Source organism: Artemia franciscana, chromosome 8 (assembly GCF_032884065.1).
Source record: "Artemia franciscana chromosome 8, ASM3288406v1, whole genome shotgun sequence".
NCBI lineage: Eukaryota > Metazoa > Arthropoda > Branchiopoda > Anostraca > Artemiidae > Artemia > Artemia franciscana.
In genome coordinates, this window is record NC_088870.1 from 15,781,983 (window position 1) to 15,808,526 (window position 26,544).

General features: G+C 34.8%; 1 protein-coding gene across 1 annotated transcript in view; it reads right to left on the minus strand.

Moving 5' to 3' along the window:
- The window catches only part of LOC136030047 (glycerol-3-phosphate acyltransferase 1, mitochondrial-like), a 112,226-nt gene that overhangs the window by 60,079 nt on the left and 25,603 nt on the right, over positions 1–26,544 (minus strand). The window contains exons 2-6 of the mRNA XM_065708667.1: positions 24,675–24,784; positions 22,924–23,034; positions 16,001–16,156; positions 12,992–13,176; positions 399–632 (exon numbers count right to left, since the gene is read on the minus strand). Coding sequence (XP_065564739.1) covers positions 399–632; positions 12,992–13,176; positions 16,001–16,156; positions 22,924–23,034; positions 24,675–24,770 — 782 coding nt within the window. The 5' untranslated portion in view covers positions 24,771–24,784. The remainder of the gene's footprint in view (positions 1–398; positions 633–12,991; positions 13,177–16,000; positions 16,157–22,923; positions 23,035–24,674; positions 24,785–26,544) is intronic.

Consider the following 26,544-nt stretch of genomic DNA (forward strand, 5'->3'; position numbering starts at 1 on the left):
TGTATAAGTTCACTTGTATTCCTTGTTTTTTTTTTGTGTTTTTATTAGAGTTTTAATTTTTTTTACATTTTAACGAGTTTTGCTTATTTCCAATCTGTAACATGGTATGACCAATATATAAGAATCTGACAAAAGGATGTTTTAAAAAAATAGTTAATGAATGACATATTAATTCTGTCAATTTAATTTTGCATCCCTTTTGCCAGTTTTAAGTGTGTCACTGTATTTTAACTTTTTGTTTTTTTATTGACCCGAAATAAGGAATTCAGCTCCTCGATGCAAGTGACGGTGTTCCTTGAAACAAATGTCTTATCTGATCTTACCTCAGCATTGGGACATTCAATTCCTTACAATACGTTTCCAGTGGCAATAAGGAAAAAATTTGTGCCTAAACTTACCCCACAATCGGTAATCTTAGGTTATCTCCAGCTGCTATTAAAGGAACTCTGATATTATGGTCATAGAGCACAAAAGTGAGAAGGATATAATCCAAATGGGACTTGTGCAATGGGAGGTAGATAATTGGTTTTCCAGTCGCTTCAGCCCGCTTCAAAACTTCAATCTGACCTTTATGGACCCGTACGGAAGAAACAAGATGACGCAATGTTTTGTGAAGAGCATATGAAACAAATCTGGAAAGAAATTAAAGCTGGAGTATATTTATTAGTATTTGTACAACCATGTTTATTTCTAAGCTGAAGGTTAAATGGGGGGGGGGCGTTGCACCTTCACTACAGTCAAATGAAGAGGGGATTGGAGACTCTATCCGCAGAGCTAGTGTCAGGCGAGTACAGTAATATGTCGAAACATTATACATAAAATATAGGTATTTATAAAATTACTAGCTGTTGGGGTGGCGCGAAGCGCCACCCCAACACATAGTTGGTGGGGGCGTTTCGCGCCCCCCCCCAAGCCCTCCCGCTCGCGTAAGTCATTACGCGCCATCTCAGTTACGCACCATCTCAGTTACGCGCCATTGTATTTGTGTCCCTGTGTCCCACGTGTGAATATATATATATACTAGCTGTTGGGGTTGCGCCACCCCAACACCTAGTTGGTGGGGGTGTCCCACCAACAGCTAGTTGGTGTCCCAGCTGTGAATATAGAAAGAAAGATATATATATATATATATATATATATATATATATATATATATATATATATATATATATATATATATATGTTTTTAACTACGTAAAACTTGCGAATATACAACATTCTTCGATGTCCCATTGTCTGTGCATATAAATAAATTGTCAGGTTTACCGACTCTTGAACATGCAACATAAAATTGTCCATGGGAAAAACAATCCGTATTCAGATCTATACTTGATAATTCTAATGATTGCCCTTGAGCTTTGTTGATGGTGATTGCTAATCGAACATTCCCTTTGCCCCCGTCGTCATTTATATATCCCCCTGTGCCCCCGGCACCCACCATGTAGTTGTGTCCCTGTGTCCCGGTCGTCATTTATATTCCCAATATCCCGGTCGTCATTTGTGTCCCAGTGTCCCAGTCTGTAACTTCTCTTTGAGCGTCCCAGTCGTCATTTATATTCCCTGTGTCCCGGTCGTCATTTGTGTCCCGGTCTGTAATTTATCTTTGAGTGTCCCAGTCTGTAATTTCTCTTTGAGTGTCCCGGTCGTCATTTATAGTCCCTGTGTCCCGGTTTTTAGTTTTCTTTTTCTCCTTTATTTTTCAGTTTTTTTCGTTTTTTTAGTTCTTTTTCTTTTTCAATTTTTAGTTTTTTTTAGTTTCTTTTTATTAGTTTTTGTTTTTATTTTTTATTTTTTTTGTAGTTTTTACCTTTTTTAGTTTTCTTTTAGTTTTTTTTCTTTTTTAGTATTTAGTTTTTTACCTTTTTTTAGTTTTTTAGCCTTTTTAGTTTTTTTTAGTATTTAGTTGTTAGTTTTTTTTCTTCTTTTGTATATTACCTTTTTTAGTTTTTTTTCTTCTTTTGTATTTTACCTTTTTTTTTGCATTAATGCTAAAGCCAAGGTTCGAGCCTGGAACCTCTCGGACCTGGAACATAACGCTTTACCAGCACAGCTACTTCGGCTTGAATACATTCGTTTTTGAATTGGTATATGATGTGTCCCGGTCGTCATTTATGTTCCCTGTGTCCTGGTCGTCATTTGTGTCCCGGTGTCCCGGTCTGTAATTTCGTCAGTCGACAAACATGACGTCAGACGACAAACAACTTCATGACGATATACAGCTCAATCCTTATAATGACGTCAGTCGACAAACATGACGTCATTCGACACACACAAACATGACGTCAGTAGACAGACACATAGACAAACAACTTATTTATATATATATACCACCAATATATATACCACCCCAACACCTAGTTGGTGGGGGCGCTTCGCGCCCCCCCAGGCCCCCCGCGCGCGTAAGTCGTTACGCGCCATATTAGTTACGCGACATTGTAGTTGTGCCCCTATGTCCCACCTGTGAATATATATATATATATATATATATATATATATATATATATATATATATATATATATATATATATATATATATATATATATATATATATATATGTTTTTAACTACGTAAAACTTGCGAATATACGACATTCTTTGCTGTCCCATTGTCTGTACATATAAATCGATTGTCAGGTTTACCGACTCTTGAACATGCAACATATAATTCTCAATGGGCAAAACAATCCGTATTCAGATTTATACCTCAAGATTATAATGATTGCCCTTGAGCTTTGTTGATGGTGATTGCTAATCGAACATTCCCTGTGTCCCCGTCGTCATTTATATATCCCCCTGTGCCCCCCGGCGTCCCCGTTGTAGTTGTGTCCCTGTGTCCCGGTCGTCATTTATATTCTTTTCAGTTTTTTTTTTGGTTTTTACTTTTTTTTTATTTTTTTTTCTTTTTTCTTCCCTGTGTCTCGGTCGTCATTTGTGTCCCGGTGTCTCAGTCTGTAATCTCTCTTTTAGTGTCCCGGTCGTCATTTATATTCCCTGTGTCCCGGTCTGTATATACATTAGTTTTTGAATTGGTCTTTTTTTTAGTTTTTAGTTTTTTACCTTTTTTTTAGTTTTTTTTTAGTTATACCTCATGATTCTAATGATTGCCCTTGAGCTTTGATGGTGAGTTGATGGTGATTGCTAATCGAACATTCCCTGTGCCCCTGTCGTCATTTATATATCCCCCTGTGCCCCCCGGCGTCCCGGTCGTCATTTGTGTCCCTGTGTCCCGGTCTTTATATACATTCGTTTTTGAATTGGTATATGATGAAATAAATTTTGTGTTTTTTTCCTTTTTTCTTTTTAGTTTTTTTGGTTTTTACCTTTTTTTAGTTTTTTTTTCTGTTTTCTTTTTAGTTTTTTTTGTAGTTTTTACCTTTTTAGTTTTTTTTTAGTTTTGTTTTTGTCCTTTATTTTTCAGTTTTTTCCTTTTTTCTTTTTTTCTTTTTTAGTCTTTTTTTAATTTTTTTATTAGTTTTTAGTTTTTTTCTTTTTAGTTTTTTTTTGTAGTTTTTACCTTGTTTTAGTTTTTTTTTAGTTTTTTTAGTTTTTTTTTTTTTTTTTTTTTTGTAGTTTCTCAGACCTAGAACCTGGAACATAACGCGTTACCAACTCAGCTACTCGGGTTTGAATACATTCGTTTTTGAATTGGTTGATGAAAAAATTTTTTTGTTTTTAGTTTTTCTTTCTTTTTTTTTTAGTTTTTTTTGTAGTTTTTGCCTTTTTTAGTTTTTTTTCTTCTTTTGTATTCAGGGTTGAACCTCTCAGATCTACAACCTGAAACATAACGCTCTACCAATATTAGTTACGCGCCATTGTAGTTGTGTCCCTGTGTCTTTTAGTTTTATTATTGGTTTTTACCCTTTTTTTTAGCTTTTTTAGTTTTTTTCTTTTTAACTACGTAAAACTTGCGAATATACGACATTCTTTGCTGTCCCATTGTCTGTGCATATAAATAGATTGTCAGGTTTACCGACTCTTGAACATGCAACATATAATTCTCAATGGGGAAAACAATCCGTATTCAGATTTATACCTCAAGATTCTAATGATTGCCCTTGAGCTTTGTTGATGGTGATTGCTAATCGAACATTCCCTGTGTCCCCGTCGTCCCCGGTCGTCATTTATATTTCCTGTGTCCCGGTGTCCCGGTCTGTATATACATTAGTTTTTGAATTGGTCTTTTTTTTTAGTTTTTAGTTTTTTACCTTTTTTTTAGTTTTTTTTAGTTATACCTCATGATTCTAATGATTGCCCTTGAACTTTGATGGTGAGTTGATGGTGATTTCTAATCGAACATTCCCTGTGCCCCTGTCGTCATTTATATATCCCCCTGTGCCCCCCGGCGTCCCGGTCGTCATTTGTGTCCCTGTGTCCCGGTCTGTATATACATTCGTTTTTGAATTGGTATATGATGAAATAAATTTTGTGTTTTTTTTTCCTTTTTTCTTTTTAGTTTTTTTGGTTTTTACCTTTTTTTTAGTTTTTTTCTGTTTTCTTTTTAGTTTTTTTTTTGTAGTTTTTACCTTTTTAGTTGTTTTTTTTTAGTTTTGTTTTTCTCCTTTATTTTTCAGTTTTTTCCTTTTTTTCTTTTTTTCTTTTTTAGTCTTTTTTTATTAGTTTTTAGTTTTTTTGTAGTTTTTACCTTGTTTTAGTTTTTTTTAGTTTTTTCTTATTTTTTTTTTGTAGTTTCTCAGACCTAGAACCTGGAACATAACGCGTTACCAACTCAGCTACTCGGGTTTGAATACATTCGTTTTTGAATTGGTTGATGAAATAAATTTTTTGTTTTTAGTTTTTCTTTCTTTTTTTTAGTTTTTTTTGTAGTTTTTACCTTTTTTAGTTTTTTTTTCTTCTTTTGTATTCAGGGTTGAACCTCTCAGATCTACAACCTGAAACATAACGCTCTACCAATATTAGTTACGCGCCATTGTAGTTGTGTCCCTGTGTCTTTTAGTTTTATTATTGGTTTTTACCCTTTTTTTAGCTTTTTTAGTTTTTTTTCTTTTTAGTCTTTTTTCTTTTTCAGTTTTTAGTTTTTTTAGTTTTTTTATTAGTTTTTAGTTTTTCTTTCGTTTTATTTTTTTTTCGTTTTTACCTTTTTTTATTTTTTTTTAGGTTTTAGTTTTGTTGTTTTTACTTTTTTTTTAGTTTTTTTTCTTTTTTAGTTTTTAGTTTTTTAACTTTTATTAGTTTTTTTTAGTATTCTAGCTTTTTTAGTTTTGTTAGTTTTTTTCCTTTTTAGTTTATTACTTCTTTTGTATTCAAGGTTCGAACCTGGAATCTCTCGAACCTAGAACCTGGAGCATACCGCGTTACCAACTCAGCTACATCAGCTTGTATACTTTCGTTTTTGAATTGGTATATGATGAAATAATTCAGACGTCATATGCGGACAGACAGACAGACAGACATAACCCACAAACAACTTGTGTATATATATATAATATATATATATATCTTCTATATATATAAAAATAAGTTGTCTGTCTGTCTGTGGATGTGTGGATGGATGTGTCAGGTGACGTCACCTGAAAAAACTGGATCAGGTGACGTCAAAACTGAAAAAACTAAAAAAAGGCAAAAACTACAAAAAAAACTAAAAACTAATAAAAAAAATAAAAAAGCTAAAAAACTAAAAAAACTATAAAGGTAAAAACCAATAAAAAGCTAAAAAAAAAACTGAAAAAACTAAAAAAAGGCAAAAACTACAAAAAAAAACTAAAAACTAATAAAAAAAGTAAAAAAGCTAAAAAACTAAAAAAACTAAAAAAAAACTAAAAAAAGGTAAAAAACTAAAAAAAATAAAAAATAAAAAAAAACTAAAAAAAAGGAAAAAACTGAAAAATAAGCTAAAATAAAGGTAAAAACCAATAAAAAACTAAAAAAAAAAAAGGAAAAAACTAATAAATGACGACACTCAAAGAGAAAGCGACCAGGACAAAAGGAATGTTCGATTAGCAATCAACAAAGCACAGGGACACAGGGAGTATAAATGACGACCAGGACATAAGTAAAAAAAAAAACTATCTATATATATAAAAATAAGTTGTCTGTGGATCTGTGGATCGTGGATCAGGTGACGTCACCTGAAAAAACTGGATCAGGTGACGTCAAAACTGAAAAAACTAAAAAAAGGCAAAAACTACAAAAAAAAACTAAAAACTAATAAAAAAAATAAAAAAGCTAAAAAACTAAAAAAACTAAAAAAAGGCAAAAACTACAAAAAAAACTAAAAACTAATAAAAAAGCTAAAAAACTAAAAAAACTAAAAAAAAGGCAAAAACTACAAAAAAACTAAAAACTAATAAAAAAAATAAAAAAGCTAAAAAACTAAAAAAACTAAAAAAACTAAAAAAAGGTAAAAAACTAAAAAAACTAAAAACTAAAAAAAAACTAAAAAAGGTAAAAACTAAAAGAACTAAAAAAGAAAAAAATAAATGACGACACTCAAAGAGAAAGCGACCAGGACAAAAGGAATGTTCGATTAGCAATCAACAAAGCACCGGGACACAGGGAGTATAAATGACGACCAGGACACAAGTAAAAAAAAAAATTAACAAAACTAAAAAGAAGGTAAAAACTACAAAAAAACTAAAAAGAAAAAAAAACTAAAAACTAATAAAAAAACTAAAAAATCTAAAAATCTAAATAAACTAAAAAAGAAAAAAAAAGGAAAAAAATAAAGGAGAAAAACAAAACTAAAAAACGAATGTATATACAGACCGGTACACCGGGATACAAATGATTACCGGGACACAGGGAATATAAATAACGACCGGGACACAGGGACACAACTACAACGGGGACACCGGGGGAAACAGGGGGATATAAATGACGACCGGGACAAAAAAACTAAAAAGAAATAAAAACTAAAAACTAATAAAAAAAACTAAAAAATCTAAAAATCTAAATAAGCTAAAAAAGAAAAAAAAAGGAAAAAAATAAAGGAGAAAAACAAAACTAAAAAAAGGTGGGACATAGGGACACAACTACAATGGCGCGTAACTATTATGGCGCGTAACGACTTACGCGCGCGGGGGGGCTTGGGGGGGGGCGCGAAGCGCCCCCACCAACTAGGTGTTGGGGTGGCGCTTCTATATATATATATATATATATATATATCTTTTTAACTACGTAAAACTTGTGAAGTCTGTGCATATAGATAGATTATTAGGTTTACCGAATCCTGAACATGCAACATATAATTGTCCATGGGAAAAACAATCCGTATTCAGATCTATACCTCATTATTCTAATGACTGCCCTTGAGCTTTGTTGATGGTGATTGCTAATCGAACATTCCCTGTGTCCCCGTCGTCATTTATATACCCCCCCTGTGCCCCCCGGCGTCCCCGTTGTAGTTGTGTCTCTGTGTCCCGGTCGTCATTTATGTTCCCTGTGTCCCGGTCGTCATTTGTGTCCCGGTGTCCCAGTCTGTAATTTCTCTTTGAATGTCCCAGTCGTCATTTATATTCCCTGTGTCCCGGTGTCCCGGTTTCCCGGTCTGTAATTTCTCTTTAAGTGTCCCGGTCGTCATTTATGTTCCTTGTGTCTATTTATATTCCCTGTGTCCCGGTCAACATTTGTGTCCCGGTGTCCCGGTCTGTAATTTCTCTTTGAGTGTCCCAGTCGTCATTTATATTCCCTGTGTCCCAGTCGTCATCTGTGTCCCAGTGTCCCGGTCTGTAGTGTCATCTTATAATGACGTCATATACAAAGCCTTATATACTTATATCTTGCGAATATAAAACATTCTTCGCTGTCCCATTGTCTGTGCATATAAATAGATTGTCAGGTTTACCGACTCTTGAACATACAACATATAATTGTCCATGGGAAAAACAATCCGTATTCAGATCTATACCTCATTATTCTAATGATTGCCATTGATGGTGATTGCTAATCGAACATTCCCTGTGTCCCGGTCGTCATTTATATATCCCCCTGTGCCCCCCGGCGTCCCCGTTGTAGTTTTGTCCCTGTGTCCCGGTCGTCATTTATATTCCCTGTGTCCCGGTCGTTATTTGTGTCCCGGATTCCCAGACTGTAATTTCTCTTTGAGTGTCCCGGTCGTCATTTATATTCCCTGTGTCCCGGTGTCCCGGTCGTCATTTGTGTCCCGGTCTGTAATTTCGTCAGTCGACAAACATGACGTCAGTCGACAAACAACTTCATGACGGCATAATGCTCAATACTTATAATGACGTCAGTCGACAAACATGACGTCAGTCGACTCGACAAACATGACCTCAGTCGACAGTCGACAAAATTGACGTCAGTACACAAACTTATTACACCTAACTTATTACCTATAACTCAGTACACATAACTTATTTTTGTATATATAGATTTATAAAGTATTGGTTTATAAAATATTTGTAAAGTATGACAAAGTATATGTATAGCAAAGTATTTTCGTTAAGACAATGTACAAGGGCCCTGACCGTTACTTGTAAAAATAATAAATAAAACGATTCTATTTTCAAACACCTTCATGCCCATCAGCGGCAGTTATTGTCATAAAAAGGCACCAAATTTATAAAATACCAGCTGTTGGGGTGGCGCTTCGCACCACCCCAACACCTAGTTGGTGGGGGCGCTTCGCGCCCCCCAAGCCCCCCCGCGCGCGTAAGTCGTTACGCGCCATTGTAGTTGTGTCCCTGTGTCCCACCTGTGAATATAGGAAGATATATATATATATATATATATATATATATATCTTCTATATATATAAAAGAAAACAAACTAGAATGTAAAAACTGGAAATTGCATAAATATTTCGAAATATTTTGACAATAGATTAAAGTAATTCGAAAAAAGAAAAATGGTAAAAAACTGAAAAAAAAACTAAAAAGAAAAAACTAAAAAAAAAATTAAAAATTAAAAAAATTAAAAAAAGAAAAAACCTAAAAAGAAAAAAATGTAAAAAAATAAAAAAGATAAAAAACTAAAAAAAAACTAAAAAAAGCTAAAAAACTAAAAAAAAGAAAAAACTAAAAAAAAGACTGGGAATTGCACAAATATTTCAATATATTTTGACAATAGATTAAAGTAATTCAAAAACCTTAAAATAGATACCCCAAATCTTGAGGTTTAATATAAATTTAAAAATATAGCAGTATTTATAAAAATATAAATTAAAAATATACAAATATAGCAGTTCGTTATGTAAGTTACGTATATTCATTACTAATAACAAGAGCTCATATGGCACTTGTGATGAGGTCAGAAGAGCCAAGAGCCAAGAGCTCATATGGTATGAGCTCTAGCAAAATTCTAAGAATCAATAGTTTGCTTTAAAAGGAAAATCAGAGGCTTAATGCCGGACGGGATTTAAAATAAGAGCTCTGAGTCAAGAGGTCCTTCTAAATATCAAAATTCATTAAGATCCGATCACCCTCTCACAAGTTAAAAATACCTCAATTTTTCCTCTCCCTTCAGCCCCCCAGATGTTCGAATCGGGCGAAACGCTTTATCAAGTCAATTTGTAAAGCTCCGACATGCCTACCAATTTACATCGTCCTAGCACGTCCAGAAGCACCAAATTGGCCAAAGCACTGAATCCCACCATCTTAACTCCCCCAAAGAGAGCGGATCCGGTCCGGTTACGTCAGTCACGTATCTACGACATTTATAAGCATTTTCCAAGATTTGTTGTTTCCCCCTCCAGCTCCCCTAAATGTCAACAGATCTGGTCGGGATTTGAAATAAGAGACATGAGTTCATTCTAAACATCAAATTTCATTAAGATCCGGTCACCCATTCTTATGTTAAAAATACCTAAGTTTTTCTAACTTTTCCAAATTAACAACCCCCAGCTCCCCCAAAGAGAACGGATCCGTACCAATTATGTCAATTTCGTATCTATAACTTGTGCTTATTCTTTCCATCAAGTTTCATCCCGATATCTCCGCCCTAAGCGTTTTCCAAGATTTCCGGTTTCCAAGATCTCTGTTTCCCCCCTTCCAACCCTCTATGTCCCCGGATTCGATTCGAATTGAAAATAGAGCATCTGAGACATAAGATTCTTCTATATATCAAGTTTCATTGAGATCCGATCACCCATTCGTAAGATACCTCGATTTTACGTTTTCCAAGAATTCTGGCTTCCCCTTCGAATTCCCTTCAATGTCACCAGATCTGATCGGGATTTAAAAGAGAGTTTTAAAGCACAAGATCCTTCTAGATATCAAATTTCATTAAGATTTGATCACCCGTTCGTAAGTTACAAATACCTCATTTTTTCTAATTTTTCCGAATTACTCCCCCCCCCCCAATTCCACCAAAAAAGAGCAGATCCGGTCCGGTTATGTCAGTCACCTATCTTGGACTAGTCCACCAAGTTTCATCCTGATCTCTCCGCTTTAAACGTTTTCCAAGATTTTCGGTCCCCCCCCCCCCCGCCTAATGACATTGGACGCGGTCGGGATAAAAAATAAAAGATCTAAGTTTCGAAGTGCTTCTAAAAATGAAATTTCATTAAGATACGATCACTCTTTCGCAAGTTAAAAATACCTCATTTTTTCTAATTTTTTAGAATTAACCTCCCCCCAACTCCCCCGAAGAGAGCAGATCCGTTCCGGTTATGTCAATCCTGTATCTAGGACTTGTGCTTATTTTCCCCACCAAGTTTCATCCCGATCCCTCCACTCTAAGCATTTTCAAAGAGTTTAGGTTTCCCCCCCCCACATTCTCTTCACCGGATAATGTTGAAATATAATATAAGAGCTCTGAGACATGATATCCTTCCAAACATCAAATTTCATTAAGATCCGATCACTCCTTCGTAAGTTAAAAATACCTCATTTTTCAAATTTTTCAGAATTAACCCTCCCCCCCCCACTCACACAAAGAGAGCAGGTCCGTCCCAGTTATGTCAATCACGTATCTAGGACTTGCGCTTATTTTTCCCACCAAGTTTCATCCCGATCCCTCCACTCTAAGCGTTTTCCAAGATTTTAGGTTCCCCCCCCTCAATTCCTCCCAATGTCACCGGATACAGTCGGAATTCAAAAGAAAAGCTCTGAAACATGATATCCTTCCAAACTTCAAATTTCATTAAGATCCGATCACTTACGAATCGTAAGTCAAATATACCTCCTTTTTTCAATTTTTTCCATATTAACCGGCCCCCCATCCCCCCCCCAGATGGTCAAATCGGGAAAACGACTATTTCTAATTTAATCTAGTCCGGTCCCTCATACGCCTGCCATGTTTTATCGTCCTAGCTTGCCTGGAAGTGCCTGAAGTAGCAAAACCGGGACAGACAGACAGAAAGACCGACCGACCGACAGACAGACCGACAGAATTTGCGATCGCTATATGTCACTTGGTTAATATCAAGTGCCATAAAACCGTTCGTAAAAAAATAAAAAGTTTAGTTGCCTTTTTAAGTAACCAAAAATTGAGTGCAACTAGGCCTCCTCTCCCACCCCTTTTTTTTATCAAAATTGTCCGATCAAAACTATGAGAAAGTCATTTAGCAAAAAAAAAGTCATTTGGTGAGCCAAAATCAAAACATGCATTAATTAAAAAACATTCAGAAATTAAATAATAAAAAACAATTTTTTTTAACTGCAAGTAAGGAGCGACATTAAAACTTAAAACGAACAGAAATTATTCCATATATGAAAGGAGTTGTCCCCTCCTCAAGACTTCCCTCTTTACGCTAAATTTTTTATTGTTTTAAAAAGTAGAGTTGTGAAAAAGAGTCAAACTTCACCGTATAGAGCAAGGCGTTGAGGAGGGGACAACTCTTTTCATATGCGGAATACTTTCTGTTCGTTTTAAGTTTTAATGTCGCTCCTTACTTGCAGTTAAAAAAAACTTGTTTTTTTTTATTATTTAAATTATTCAAAGTTTCTCTAGGATTACATATTAGAAATCAGCATTAAAAATAGACACTTTCGATCACACATACTGATTTTTTTTCGACGCAACGCCTTAAATTAGGTATCCTTTTCTCAGACCACCCTGCCTTTCTATGACGAACAAATAAACATTCAGGTGGGGATAAATCCATTTATTCAGACAATGAACACAGGTAGAAATACTAAAGTATTAAAATTGAAATCAACATGTTTATATAAAACAAAATAATTAACTTCCGGGCTATTCACTAGATTTTCGTTTTCAATTAGAAGACACAGAAGACTTTGTCACCTTTATTGGAAATTTATTTTACATTTAGGCAAGATGGAAGAAGAAAATTTATATCAAGACTTTGAATGAACTTAGTGATTGAACTCTCCGAAAGAAAACTTGCAAATAACCCGGAAGTTCATTGTTTTGTGAATGATCCGAAAGTTAATTATTTTGTTTTACATAAATATGTTAATTTCAATTTTAATACTTTTGTGTTTCTACTGATGACGATCGCTGTATTTGTGATCGAAATATCTAGACTTTTGTACCTTTTTTTTGTTTGAAATTACTTTAATTTTTGTCTTCATATAAAGCACGAGAGGCAATTTCTGGAATAAGGTCATGCGTATGCAAATTGCTTGAGGGGTACTTATTGGCTCTTGAAGTAATATTGTCAAGTTTTAGCCGTAAAGAAATTTTCAATTTTCGAAAACCTTCATATTGGTTAGTAATGAGGGAAAAATACTCAACGTCATGTGTTTGGCAGGCCTAAATATCAGTGTTATTTTTAAATATCAATTAAATCTATTTTACATTTAAATATCAATGATATATTTTGAATAATGCTTGTTCACATTTTACAAGATCACAGTTTTAACATGATTGCCCTTAAAAACATTTAAATAAAAACACGCCCGCCCCTATCTGTTTAGTGTAAAATATGACAAAACGTAAATTAAAGTGTCGCTTACTAGAGAGTATCGTTTTTAGAGTCTCATTTATAAAAGAAAAGGGGTGCTCATAACTTACTATCCAAATCATGGAAGCTTTGATTTGTAAATTTGACAGAGTCTTCTAATTCAAATAATAATGACTTCTAAATAGCTAACTTAACCCTTCTAATTACCTTATAACAGGTCCTGATACAGTTCCTGCCATCTTATGAAGTATCCCCATGATCCTTCTTCGACTAGAATCAAGAAAAGACTTATAGGCTCCTTCATCAGGTATGTTGGGCCCATTTTCCGTCTTCTGTAAACTCAATTGAGCAGCTCCTTCTACTGCAGATTCAACCCGTGTGTCACTCATTACCTAAATACAAAATATTCCAAGTTGAATTAACCAATCAAACGTGTATCCAGCCAGGGAGGGGTACCATGTCCCCCTCCCATTCCACTTTGAATTTTTTTTTTTTTTTTTTGATTCCACTCTTAAAGCTGAATTAACCAATCAAACGTGCTCGCAGAGGCAAGAAACCTTGAGATAAAGGCCATATCCAGGGGGGTTACCGTGTTCCCCCCCCCATTGGCTTTTCCGACTCGTAAAGAAGTAACAAGATGCATGTGAACAAATTTTTTATGCCTTTTTTAATTTTATTTTTTTGTAATTTTTTTCTCCTCAAACAAAAATTCTGGATACGGTCATGGCTTGAATTCTTGAATTCTTTAATTTACCCTCATATATGAGGGTAAATTAAAATAAAACACAATGCTGACTTAACTCATCTTACATTGTTACTACTGACCTTTGTCTTCGCTTATTTCATTGTTATGCTGCTGTGGTCCTGCTATAAAATTTCTACACTAAGCCCTTAATCTGTCCTTCTCATTTTGCAGAGAGGTCATGGCGGCTCCATTAGAAGTTTGTATTATTGAGGAACAACGAGCAAAGATCAGATTTTTGTGGTCTGAAAACGCACCAGGGACAGCAAACAACTGCCGTTTACTCGCCAGCTGGCAATGGTGGATCCAGGTTTCGTCACCAGTAATGATTCTGTCTACGAAGCTGTCACTTCCATTAGTATAGCAAATCAAATTCTTTTTGTAGATCGCACAGCCCGTTTGTTTGTGTAAGACCATGAGTGGTTTTGGGATCCATATTGCATTTATGTCAGTGTCTTATAAATGATTTTGCAGGAAAAATTATGACTAAGCTGTAGATGTTGTGCAACTTCATCAATAGTAAATCGTTTGTCTAACAAAACAATGTAACATGCACGCTCATTGAGGTCATCTTTTGTGGCCGCAGATGGTCTTAAGGCTCCTTTCTCGTGCGTAACATTCTAACCGTTTTGAATTTTTCTATCCATTCGTAGAAACTCCGTTTAGACATAGATCCAAATTTATGCAGTGTCTTTGCTTAACTGCGGCCCGTGAATCACCTTTTGAGCACAAAAAATGAGTCACGGTCTGTTGTTCCTCAATGGTGTAAGCTTCTAATAGAGCCGTCATGACCTATCTGCAAAATGACAAGGGCAAATTAAGGGATTAGGGTTGAAATTTTATAGCTGGACCACGACAGTATAACAATGAAATAAAAGAGAATAAAAGTCAGTAGTAACAATGTAAGAAGAGTTATGTCAACATTGTGGATAAGTTTCTACTTGCCTTCGTATCTTCCAAGCTTTACGAGTAAAATTTGTCTTTGATACACTAAATAAGCATAAAGTTTCTTGTTACTATTTTTGTTTTCTAGGGGATTAACTCAGACAGAAATATGGGGCAAGAAATGACTTAGATATATGTTACTGTGAATGTCCGAAATCTCGTAAATTTTACATTTACCGGTGATTGTCCCTAATCCCTTTTTCTCTGTTTGTATTCAATTAGGTATGTGAATTTAGCTTTTTCAGTCTTATGCAAGCATTGATGGTAAAAGTTAAAGTTAGATTAGGCTAAATCAGGTTATAAATCTTAGAAAATAGTTAAAAACCTAACCTACCTGTCACCATCAAACCTAGTATAAAACTGAAAAATTAATCCAAAAGATGATAGTATATATATATATATATATATATATATATATATATATATATATATATATATATATATATATATATATATATATATATATGCTAGCTGTTGGGGTGGCGCTTCGTACCTCCCCAACACCTGATCTTTGGATCTTTGGATCAGTTTCAAAACTGATCTTTGGACTTTGTTTAGTCCAGTAGTCAACTAGTCATGCCAGTTGTAGCAAAAAAGACGTCATTCCCCGAACTTTATTCTTTCCAAAAAGTAGTGGCAATAAATATATTTGTCATGCCACCTACATGCATCACTATGGCAATTAACACTCCCAAGAAGGCCACCAGATGTCTATATTGTAATGCGTTTGGATGCCTTTCTTCTTACTAGTGTCAAGCTGTGACATCTTCTACCGCCTACAATCAACTCAAAACAGGAAAACTGATAGATAGCCAAAGGATGCAAACAAAGATACAAAATATATAGTATATTGTCTTCATGATAAAGTGTAAAAGACAGATATTCGTCAAAGAGGCGGTGCTAAAAGAGGCGTTAACCCCCATAACAAAAGCAACGTTAGAAATGAGCTAGTTTACAGAACAAGCTGATCAATTTGAAGTACAGCATAAAGTAAAATACAATCAATGAGAATGTAGGGTTAGTTTCTAAAACCAGACAAAATAGTTACGATACCTAATTAGTTGTTTTTTTCGTTTTAGTTCAACCTAATAATAATATAATAATAAACACTATCTTTATGTTTTATTCTTCATTCTCAGCAATATTTTTTTCCCTGATACAACAATGACGCTCAGTTGTCAGTTACAGTGACGCTCAGTTGCTAGCTACCCAAAGGTAAACCCAACGGCAACTTATCAATAATGTTTGGATAGTAGGTGACTGGCTGAAGAGAAGCTATCCAAAAACAAATAGCATAATACCCTTTTCTGAAATTTTACATAGTAAGCTATAGTTAGTAAATGAAAACAATTAAACTTGTCATATCAAAGTAGATTATATAATCAACAACAATTAGATAGTGAGTGACCAGTTGAACAGAAATAACCCCATAAACAAATCACACAATGTTCTATTACAAAATAATGTTTAGGAAGTGAGTCACAATTAGTAATTCTGAAAACGTGAGTTTCCCTACTTATTTAAATTACCTGAGTAACAACATTTGGATATTGTGTGACTGGCTGGAGGGAGGCAACCCAAAGCAAATGGCAAAATGTTCTTTTCCAAAATGGCCCAAACTGCGTTCTAACTTGAAGAATATCTGTCAATCCCAGTTGTAACGTTGTTTCATCCATAAAGAGGCCCTGAAAAATCAAAATTCCAATTAAGCAAAGGAAGAAATAATCTACATTATCAATATATCATAAATACTTTATAAAAAAGGCTTTAAAAATCCAAATTTTACAAATGGACTAAAAAGGGGGAAATAAATTTATCCGTTCTAAAGAATACTTTTGATACACATACTTCAAAGTTTTCTGAATATTTTGAATAATGTGAACTCTTACACTTACAAAATTGTATAAATTTAAACGTGGCGTGTATTTTCAATCAACTATCTAATGATATCTAACTATCCAAAATCCTCAAATAGACAACATTTTATATTACATATTCATATATTTGACTATATATTTGAACATATTGAATGGAAATTCATATATAACATTTGTTTTGAATTTAATGCTAGAAACTATTAGCCAGAAGCACATTTCACTAGTGGACTGGGTTTACTTTCCAAGTTTAGCAAGTTCTTTTTGCCTTGCAAGGGGGCAATTTTCCCCTCGAGGCAAATAATGGAAATGAACACTGGAAAGCTGAGCTAGCTTTGCTTTCAGACTTACAAATAATGTCTTAAAGTAAACAAGTAGTTTTCACGCTTTTCAAGCTTTAATCACTTCATTCATTTCAATTTGTTTCATTTTATTAATAAATTTGAACAGTGGTAAACAGCAACTGCTTAGAAAAAATGCATTAAAATGCCCCCTCTAAAAAACGATTTATAGAAGGTAAATTCTCCCATGGAGACAGTAAAAATTACATCATAGTTTTATGACTATTTCATAAATTAAACAGCCTACTACATTACACCTACACACACTCACCAGTGGTGACAGTCATACCGCCCTTCCGATCGGGATCAGCCTAAAGGACCAGAGTTTCACCATTATGGCCAAAATAATATTTTTTGTGTTTTCAACCCCCTTCTACCCAGGGAAAAATCATCATTAATATGTACCGTAAGGTACATATTAATATGTTAATTGATAGGTGTCTGCTACAGCAGAAAATGACACCTTGAATAGCAAACCAAAAAGAACCAAAACTTGAATATAAGAAGATCTTTAATAATGATGAAGACCACATTGTCTTTCCAACAAATTTCCTCATTATCTTTCCTTGTTTTGTAAGAGGATCTTCAGTAATTTGACATTAATTTAATTCATTTAAAAGAATTAATTTAATTAACTTAAAAGAATTAAAAGCTACTATCATGAACGAGAATACTAAAGGTTTAAGCTTTTCTATATTCAATCCTCATTTTTTCTCAAAGTATGCGCATTGTTTAATTAAAATGTGTGAGTCAATTAGAGGCCTAAAATTCTTTATATTCAACCTAAATTTTCCTTTAAGTTTTAAGATATTTTTGTTCTTAAACTCAGTTGCTTGATTATAAAATAGTCAGGACTAGGTTAGAATCAAGAATCTACCTAGTTTAAAAAATAGGGTATTTTTCTGTTATGGCGACCCCACTCAAGAAGTGAAATTAGGTTGATCCTAATGAAAAATACCAAAACATGATAAAAGAAATACTTTAGAAACAAATTTGGACTATATTTTTGCACATTGGGGGAGGGGGATAAAGTATTGCGGGTCTGCATGCAAAATGTGTTAACTACAATTATTCTGCATATTATGAAGTAAGAATCATTTTACAACTTCACGCTGTCCAAATACTTTACCCCCACCCCCTTAATGTGCAAATATATAGCCAGATTATATAAGTCTAATGTATTCTGTCACCCATTATTTGTTTTCCACTGAGAGTAAGCTAATTGCCTCTTAAGACAGACAGATGAAACAGTTTGTTCTTGAGTTTTACAGGGCATAATTCTTGAGTGGGGTCGCTATGACAGAAAAGTACTTTTGTTTCTAAAGTATTATATTTTCATTATGCTTTCAAAAATGTTGAACACAAATATAGCAAGTCATGCCCTTTTCACAAACGTGCTCCTAAATTGTTAATACGATTTAAAGAAAGATGTAAATAAAATAAACACAACAAGAATTTTTAGCTAGATTTTTATGATTAGCTTCATGGTTTTGTTTGGGTATTGACAGATAGCATTGGGTTTCTTTCTTGCAAAGAAACTTTTAGTTTCTTCTCTTGTCAGCGTTGTGCACTCTTTGGGCTAACTCCAGGGAACACAATTTTAACTTTCATAAACTACACCATGTCAAATACTAAAAAAACAAAAACAAAAAAAAAACTTAACTACTTCAGGAGAGGAGCTCAAGGAAATCGATGTAACAAAAAGTTCAGTGATATTAATATTTAAGAAGGTGTACATTTGGAAAGAGCAAACTTCTGAAAGAACTCGACTAATGAAACTAAACAAAATAGAAACGAATTTTATATTCCTAATATTTCGCAGGCTATTATTATATATGGACGGTTGTTTTTGTTTTTTAACTCTTTTGCAGTGAAAAGCCTTGTAATAAGGACTGGTGATCAATCGTTGGCCACTGGGAACAAAGATATGGTGCTTAGACAATTACAAAGTGAAAACCTTTCAGTCTTTGGCTTTCAGCTAATGCTTAAGAAAGGAAAATAAAGCAGTATTGTTTAGCCCTTAACCACACTAAAACCATTATTCCAATTAAAAAATAAATGAAATAAACACCACACATGCTAAGAAGTCGGCCTACTGTCACATCTAAAATAAAGACCCACCACGCATATGTGGGGGACCCAATTATAACTCCTAGGTCAAACTGTGCCTTGTTTTATGATAGATAACATCAGGGGGTTACTATCTGAACTGTCATAAATTTTGAAAATTACAAAATTGAATACTTAGCAGAGAAAAATCTAACTTAGCTAATTCTATATCATACAATATATTTTTATATTTATGTTATACACATTAAGTTAAACAAGAGCTAAGATCTCATATGGCACTTGTGACGAGGCAAGAAGAGCTAAGAGCCAAGACCCATATATGGTATGAGCTCTAACAAAATTCTAAGAATCAATAGATTGATTTAAAAAGAAAATCAGAGGCTTAATGCCGGTCGGGATTTAAAATAAGAGCTCTGAGTCACGATGTCCTTCTAAATATCAAAATTCATTAAGATCTGATCACCCACTCGTAAGTTATAATACCTCATTTTTTTCTAATTTTTCCACTCCCTTTAGCCCCCCAGATGGTCGAATCTGGGAAAACGACTTTATTAAGTCAATTTATGCAGCTCCCTGACACGCCTACCAATTTTCATCGTCTTAGCACGTCCAGAAGCACCCAACTCGCCAGAGCACTGAACCCCTCCCCCCAACTCCCCCAAAGAGAGCGAATCCAGTACGTTTACGGCAATCACGTATCTACGACATTTGATTATTTGCAATCCACCAAGCTTCATCCCGATTTCTCCACTCTAAGCGTTTTCCAAGATTTCCGATTTTCCCCTCCAACTCCCCCCAATGTCAACAGATCTGGTCGGGATTTGAAATAAGAGCTCTAAGACATGAATTCATTCTAAATATCAAATTTAATTGAGATCCGGTCACCCATTCTTAAGTTGCAAATACCTCAATTTTTCTAATTCTTCCAAATTAACATCCCCCAGCTCCTCCAAAGAGAACGAATCCGTTCCAATTATTTCAATCACATATCTAGAATTTGCGCTTATTCTTCCCATCAAGTTTCTCCACTATAAGCGTTTTCCAAGATTTCTGTTTCCCTCCTTCAACCCCCTATGTCCCCTGATCCAATGCGAGTAAAAAATGGAGCATCTAAGAAATAAGATCCTTCTATATATCAAGTTTCATTAAGATCCCATCACCTATTCGTAAGATAAAAATATCCCAATTTTCACGTTTTCTAAGAATCCCGGTTTCCCCCTCCAACTCCCCCCAATGTCACAGGATCTGGTCGAAATTTAAAATAAGAGCTTTAAAGCACAAGATCCTTATAAATATCAAATTTTATTAAGATCTGGTCACCCGTTAATAAGCTACAAATACCTCATTTTTCCGAATTATCCCCCCCCCCCAACTCCACTGAAGAGAGCAGATCCGGTCCGGTTATGTCAGTCACGTATCTTAGACTTGTTTTTATTCTTCCGATCAAGTTTCATCCTGATCTCTCCGCTTTAAGTATTTTCTAAGATTTCCGGTCCCCCTCCCCCAATTGCCCCCCCCCCAAAGACGCTGGATACGGTTGAGATTTAAAATAAGAGATCTGAGTTACACGAACCTTCTAAATATGAAGTTTCATGAAGATCCGATCACTCCTTTGTAAGTTAAAAAATATGTCATTTTTCTAATTTTTCAGAATTAAAAAATAGATCTACTACTACTACTACTAATAACTCACTGCAGCACCAAGCCGCCTGAGGCCAACACAGCTACGCACGCTCCTCCTCCAACCTAATCTATTTAAAGCCTCCCTCTTTACACCCTCCCAGGAAGTTCCCATTTCCTTTAAATCCTTATTTATGACATCCTCCCAACCCAGACAAGGACGACCTGCTTTCCGTGTAGCCCCAGACGGTTGGCCAAAAAGGACAATCTTCGGTAATCTGTCATCCTTCATCCGTAGAACGTGGCCTAGCCATCTCAACCTTTCTTTCATTATAGCCCTAGAAAGCGGGATTGAACCACACTTTTCGTACAACCTACTGTTTGAAATACGGTCAGTCAGCCGGGTACCCAGAACAATCCGTAGGCAATTTCTCTGGAAAACATCTAGTAAATTTTCATCTGCTTTTCGGAGTGTCCATGCTTCAGAGCCATATTTGACCACTGTCATCACTGTAGCTTCCAATATTCTAATCTTGGTTTGTAGGCTTATCTTTCTATTCTTCCAAACTTTTTTTAACTGTGAAAAAACACCCTGAGCTTTAGCTATTCTACTTTTAACATTTTCACTGCTCCCACCATCTTTACTAATAATACTACCAAGGTAACTGAAGCTCCCAACCTGATCAATCTTTTCGTTACCTAAGGTCACCTGTTCATCTTCACTTATTCCTAACCTTAGTGACTTAGTCTTCTTAACATTAATTTTCAAGCCTATTTTAGCACCCTGAACTCGTAAACCCTCTAAAAATTCATTCATTTTGCTCACACTTTCATCTAATATGCTTAAATCATCAGCATAATCTAAGTCCAGGAACGTTCTTCCTCCCCATTTGATTCCATGGTCTCCAATTGCCTTTCCTGTGCTCCTTAAGACGAAGTCCATCAAAATGATCCATATAAAGGGGGATAGAACACAACCCTGCTTAACTCCTGATTTAATACAAAACCAGTTGCTAACCTCATTTCCTACCTTAACCGCAGCAGTATTATTCTCGTACATAGCGCAAATCACTTTAATGTATTTTTCTGGTATACCATATAACGATAAGACCTTTGTTAACGCCGTTCTATCAACAGAATCGAAAGCTTGCTCATAATCGATAAAACTAAGGACCAAAGGTGTTTGACAACGAAGGGACTTCTCAATTATTAACCTAAGAGTGAAAACATGGTCGACACATCCTCTACCTTTTCTAAAACCGCATTGTTCTTCCCTTAAAACTTTGTCTACAGCATGTCTCAGTCTAAAAAGTATCATATTACTCAGTAATTTGCTACCTACAGAGACCAGACTAATGCCTCGATAATTCCGACATTCACTCTTGTCACCTTTCTTATACAGTGGTTTAATTAAGGTTTTCCTAAAATCATTGGGTACTTCCCCTTTTTCAAAAATCATGTTCATAATCTTCAGTAGCTTATTCCTAACCTCAGAGCCACCATATTTAAGAAACTCATTAATCATACTATCAGCACCTGGGGCCTTATTATTTTTTAATCCTTCTAGTACTGTCGCTAATTCTTCCTCACTAAACTTCTGCTTATTTTTCCCACCAAGTTTCATTCCGACCCCTCCACTCTAAGCGTTTTCCATGATTTTATGTTCCCCCCAAACTCCCCCCAATGTCACCAGATCCGGTCGGGATTTAAAAAAAAGAGCTTTGAGACACGATATCCTTCTAATATATCAAATTTCATTGAGATTCGATCACCCGTTCGTAAGTTAAAAATACCTCATTTTTTTAATTTTTCAGAATTACTCCCCCCCCCCCCGCAACTACCTCAAAGAGAGCAGATCCTTTCCGGTTATGTCAGTCATGTAGGACTTGTGCTTATTTTTCCTACCAAGTTTCATCCCAATCCCTCCACTCTAAGTGTTTTCCAAGATTTTAGGTTTCCCCCTCCCAACTCCTCTCAATGTCACCAGATCCGGTCGGGATTTAAAACAAGAGCTCTGAGATACGATATCCTTCCAAACATCAAATTTCATTAAGATCTGATCAACCATTCGTAAGTTAAAAAAAAACATCTTTTTTTCTATTTTTGGAGTGGGGGGCAAGTGGCCCCCCACTCGCCCCCCCCCCAGATGGTCAAATCGGGAAAACGACTATTTCTATATTAAACAGGTCTGGTCCCTGATACGCCTGCCAAATTTCATCGTCCTAGCTTTCCTGGAAGTGCCCAAAGTAGCAAAGCTGGGACCAAAAGATAGACCAACAGAATTTGCAATTGCTATATGTCACTTGGTTAATACTAAGTGCCATAAAAACTGAACATACAACGGGGATCATACCTTCTGTAAGTCCAAAAGTCTATTAAGATATTATACCTTTGAAAAAATTTATCTTTACATTGTATTGCATTTACTATTAAAGAAACAATTCAGATATAAAAAAAAAAACTTCTTACACCATACCCCCTCCCAGTCTCTGTGGCGAGAAAACACACACACAAAAAAAGAATAAATAGTGCATAAACTATACATACCTTACCATCACTTTGACAGGTCTGACAACACAATCCCATGTAAGGCCTTAGAAGTGGCTTTGGATATACCATTGGTTTCATCTTGAACTGAGACAGTGAAAGATATTTTGACTAAAAAAAAACATGCTAATTCAAAACCATACAATTGCATACAACCAAAGGGAGGGATTACCCCTAAGATTGACCCAAAGGATCCTCATTTAATCATAGTGGCGAAACTGAAAAAATTATGTATAGCAGCCTAATATACAATATGAGCACATTCACCCATCCCCCATGGACAGATGCCCCAGATCAACAAATGAAAGATTTATGCCTAGAAACAGTCTTTCGGATGGTTTCAGACATTGCTTCCAAAATAAAAACTATCTACTATCCCTCTCCTCCATCCTGTCTACTGGAAAATGTGATTGGCAACAAATCTGAATTTAGGATTGGAATAAGGTTCAAGACCTGGGAGCTATTTTTTCAAGACAGCTTAAGAGTACCACATTCTTCAACTTGATTTAATTTCTTTCAGTTAAAAAATTCAAATCAGACTACATTTTGCCACAAGTATGATTGCTTTAGACTAGATCTAAAATTGATTTCACTGCAGTATTGATTAATGATGCAGCCACGTGATGGAAAACAGTATAAATAGGAAATTAAAATATGAAAAGCAATTTCAAACATTTCCCTATAATTAACTATAACATTTCACTATAATCAATTACACTGTTTCATCAGCACAAATATTGTGGCATTGTTCTGATCCTTTACTGGGACAAGTCCAGGTCCAGATTGACTACTTTCTCTCAACTTATTTACATGCCAGTACACTATTTTACTATTATGCTGTCTGACTGCAAATTCCAGATCTTCATCAATTTTCTACATACCCCTCACTTCATTCCTCCTTAATTTATAATACTTTCTCTACTGTCTTTAAATTTCTCTTATTTCCATATGATCTATTAATCAAATAATTCTTGCACAAGTCCCTCCTACTCTTTATTAAACATAAAGAATTTTCATAATATTCCTAGCTACATTTCAAACTTTCTTCCCTAAGACAGTAGCAGTAACTCCAGAAACTATTTTCCTAAAATTGTTTGATCAAACTTCTATTTCGCAAATTCTAAACTCTCTGGTTTAGTATTCAACTATTCCTGGATAGTTTTTCTCCTGGAAAATTCTCATCCTGGAGTCTACCAGCATTATATCATCCTGAAAGGTAGTTATCCTTCCTAAATTTCAGCATTAAATTAATCTTAGATGCTACTAGACAGTGATCTTTAATTTTAACATGAATACCAGTCTTTGATTTACAACAGCATAATCTTACCATCATGTGAATGCCATGCTAACTTATAGGATTGATTATTACTAGATTGTTATATCTACAAAATTGCAGTAATCTGTAACCATCATTATCTTCTTTTCTCATACTAAATTCATCTAGGCTAGGATACCATCTACCATTATTTGTACCAGTATGGGCATGAAAATATTCCATTAAAAATACGAAATATTTACCTGTATCCTGTCTTTCTGTTCCTGTCAGTAAAATTTGGCTGAACCACTACTATCTCCATCAATTGGTTCTACAGGAGCATATACTACTAGGACTAATATGCTTCACTTTTTAACTACAAAGACTTAGCAGCTTTCTTATTCATCATGAGCCCTACCCAATGTATCCCACCATGTGCTCCATCTTTCCTGCCTGAACAAATAAATTCTATATCACCTAATTTCATGTTTCTTACCCTTGGGGTGTGAGTTTCTGAAACTCCAAATAAGTCCAGTTTGAAGTGTCTGAATTGGTGAGTCAAAATGTCAATATGATAGTTGTTTCTTAACATTGTAACATTCCAACCTGCAATTTTCATATTCTTTAAATCATTGAAATGATTTAAGATCTTGTAGAAAAAGATGTCTTAAATTTGAAAAATAAATAATAATATAGCTTAGTATTCTAGGGTAAGGTTCTAGATGAGCAGATTTTTGCTATTTTTGCTAACTAACTTACCCATCATGTGTTGCTGCATTGTAAAAGCAATGAAATTCAGAAAAATCAGAAATTCCGAAAAAATTCTGACACTGGAGAATCTTGCACCAAAACTTCCCCCACAGATAATAACCATTGCATCTTTAAATTTAAAAGTACTAGAAAGATTTTTCCATGAAAATTCCCCAAGCAGACCACTCTCCTCCTATCATATCATAAAAAATGAGACAACAATTGTTTTTAATATTTAATTTCCAAGATAAGACTAGCATGAAGCCTTTCAAATAAAATTTACTGAACAGGGTGTCACTCTAAGGGCTCAAGATAAAACTGGCAAAGCAAATGCCTAGTATCTTTGGTAAGAGCATAAACAGAAGCAGTGAGTAGTGTATTCATCTACTATCCAGCTTAGTGCCAGAAAAGAAATCCATATTTACCACATGATTTTTGCACTTACTAGCTAAATTAGGTAAACATGTAGAACAACTGCTGCAGCTGGGGGACTTCCCACTTGGATAAAAATTTTCACTTTGGTTAGGCTTTTTTCTTTATATTTGAGTTTGGAGGGGATGCTGTAATTATTTTTCCTCTGATGCTACTAACCCTAGAAACAGCTCAGGACTATGGTGATAAGAAAAAAAAAACTTAAAACCTTCACAAATGGACATAACTAACTAGAGTGAATTTTTATACCACACTGACATACTGAGTTTGACAAACCATTTTGATAAAACCATACTGATATTTTTCTATATCTACTTCTGTCTGTTTCTTGTCATTTTTATAGAAGGAAAACAATCCAAAATTTGTGCTTAATTTCTCTGTTTCTTCATGGCTGAAGAGCCATGAAACAAAGATCAGAGTATAAGCCTAGGAGCCCAGCAATACAAAAGGAAACATGTTAAGAAAACAATTCTTGCTTCATAATATGCAGAATAATCCTAGTTAACACATTTCGCTTCAGGAGAACCTTTATCTTCACTTCTTTCCTTGTATTTCCAGTTTTTCTAGAACATTTCTAAATATTTGTGTCTACTCTCTAAGTCTTGAAAACCATTTATAAACAAATGCACAAATACCATCTAACTTAAACAAACCTCACCTAGCCTAATTTATCACTATTTGTCTGTTGATGTGTTTTTGTGAGAAATAATTAGATTTAACTGACGGTGCCCCCTCCAACTCCCCCAATGTCACCAGATCTGATTGGGATTTAAAATAAGAGCTCTGAGACACGGGGTTCTTCTAAATATCAAATTTCATTAAGATCTGGTGACCTGTTTGTAAATTAAAAATATGTTATTTTTTTCTATTTTTTCTGGATTAATCCAACTCCTCCCAATGTCACTGGATCCTGTCAGGATTTAAAATTAGAGCTCTGAGATAAGAGGTTCTTATAAATATCAAATTTCATTAAGATCTAATCACCCATTCATAAGTTAAAAATACCTAATTTTGTCTAATATTTCAAATTACCAGTTAAGTCACCCCCCAATCATGAATCTAGGACTTGTGCTTATTTTTCCCACCAAGTTTCATCTCAATCTCTCCACTCTATGTCAATCATGTATCTAGGACTTGTGCTTATTCTTCCCACCAAGTTTCATCCCAATCTCTCCATTCTAAGT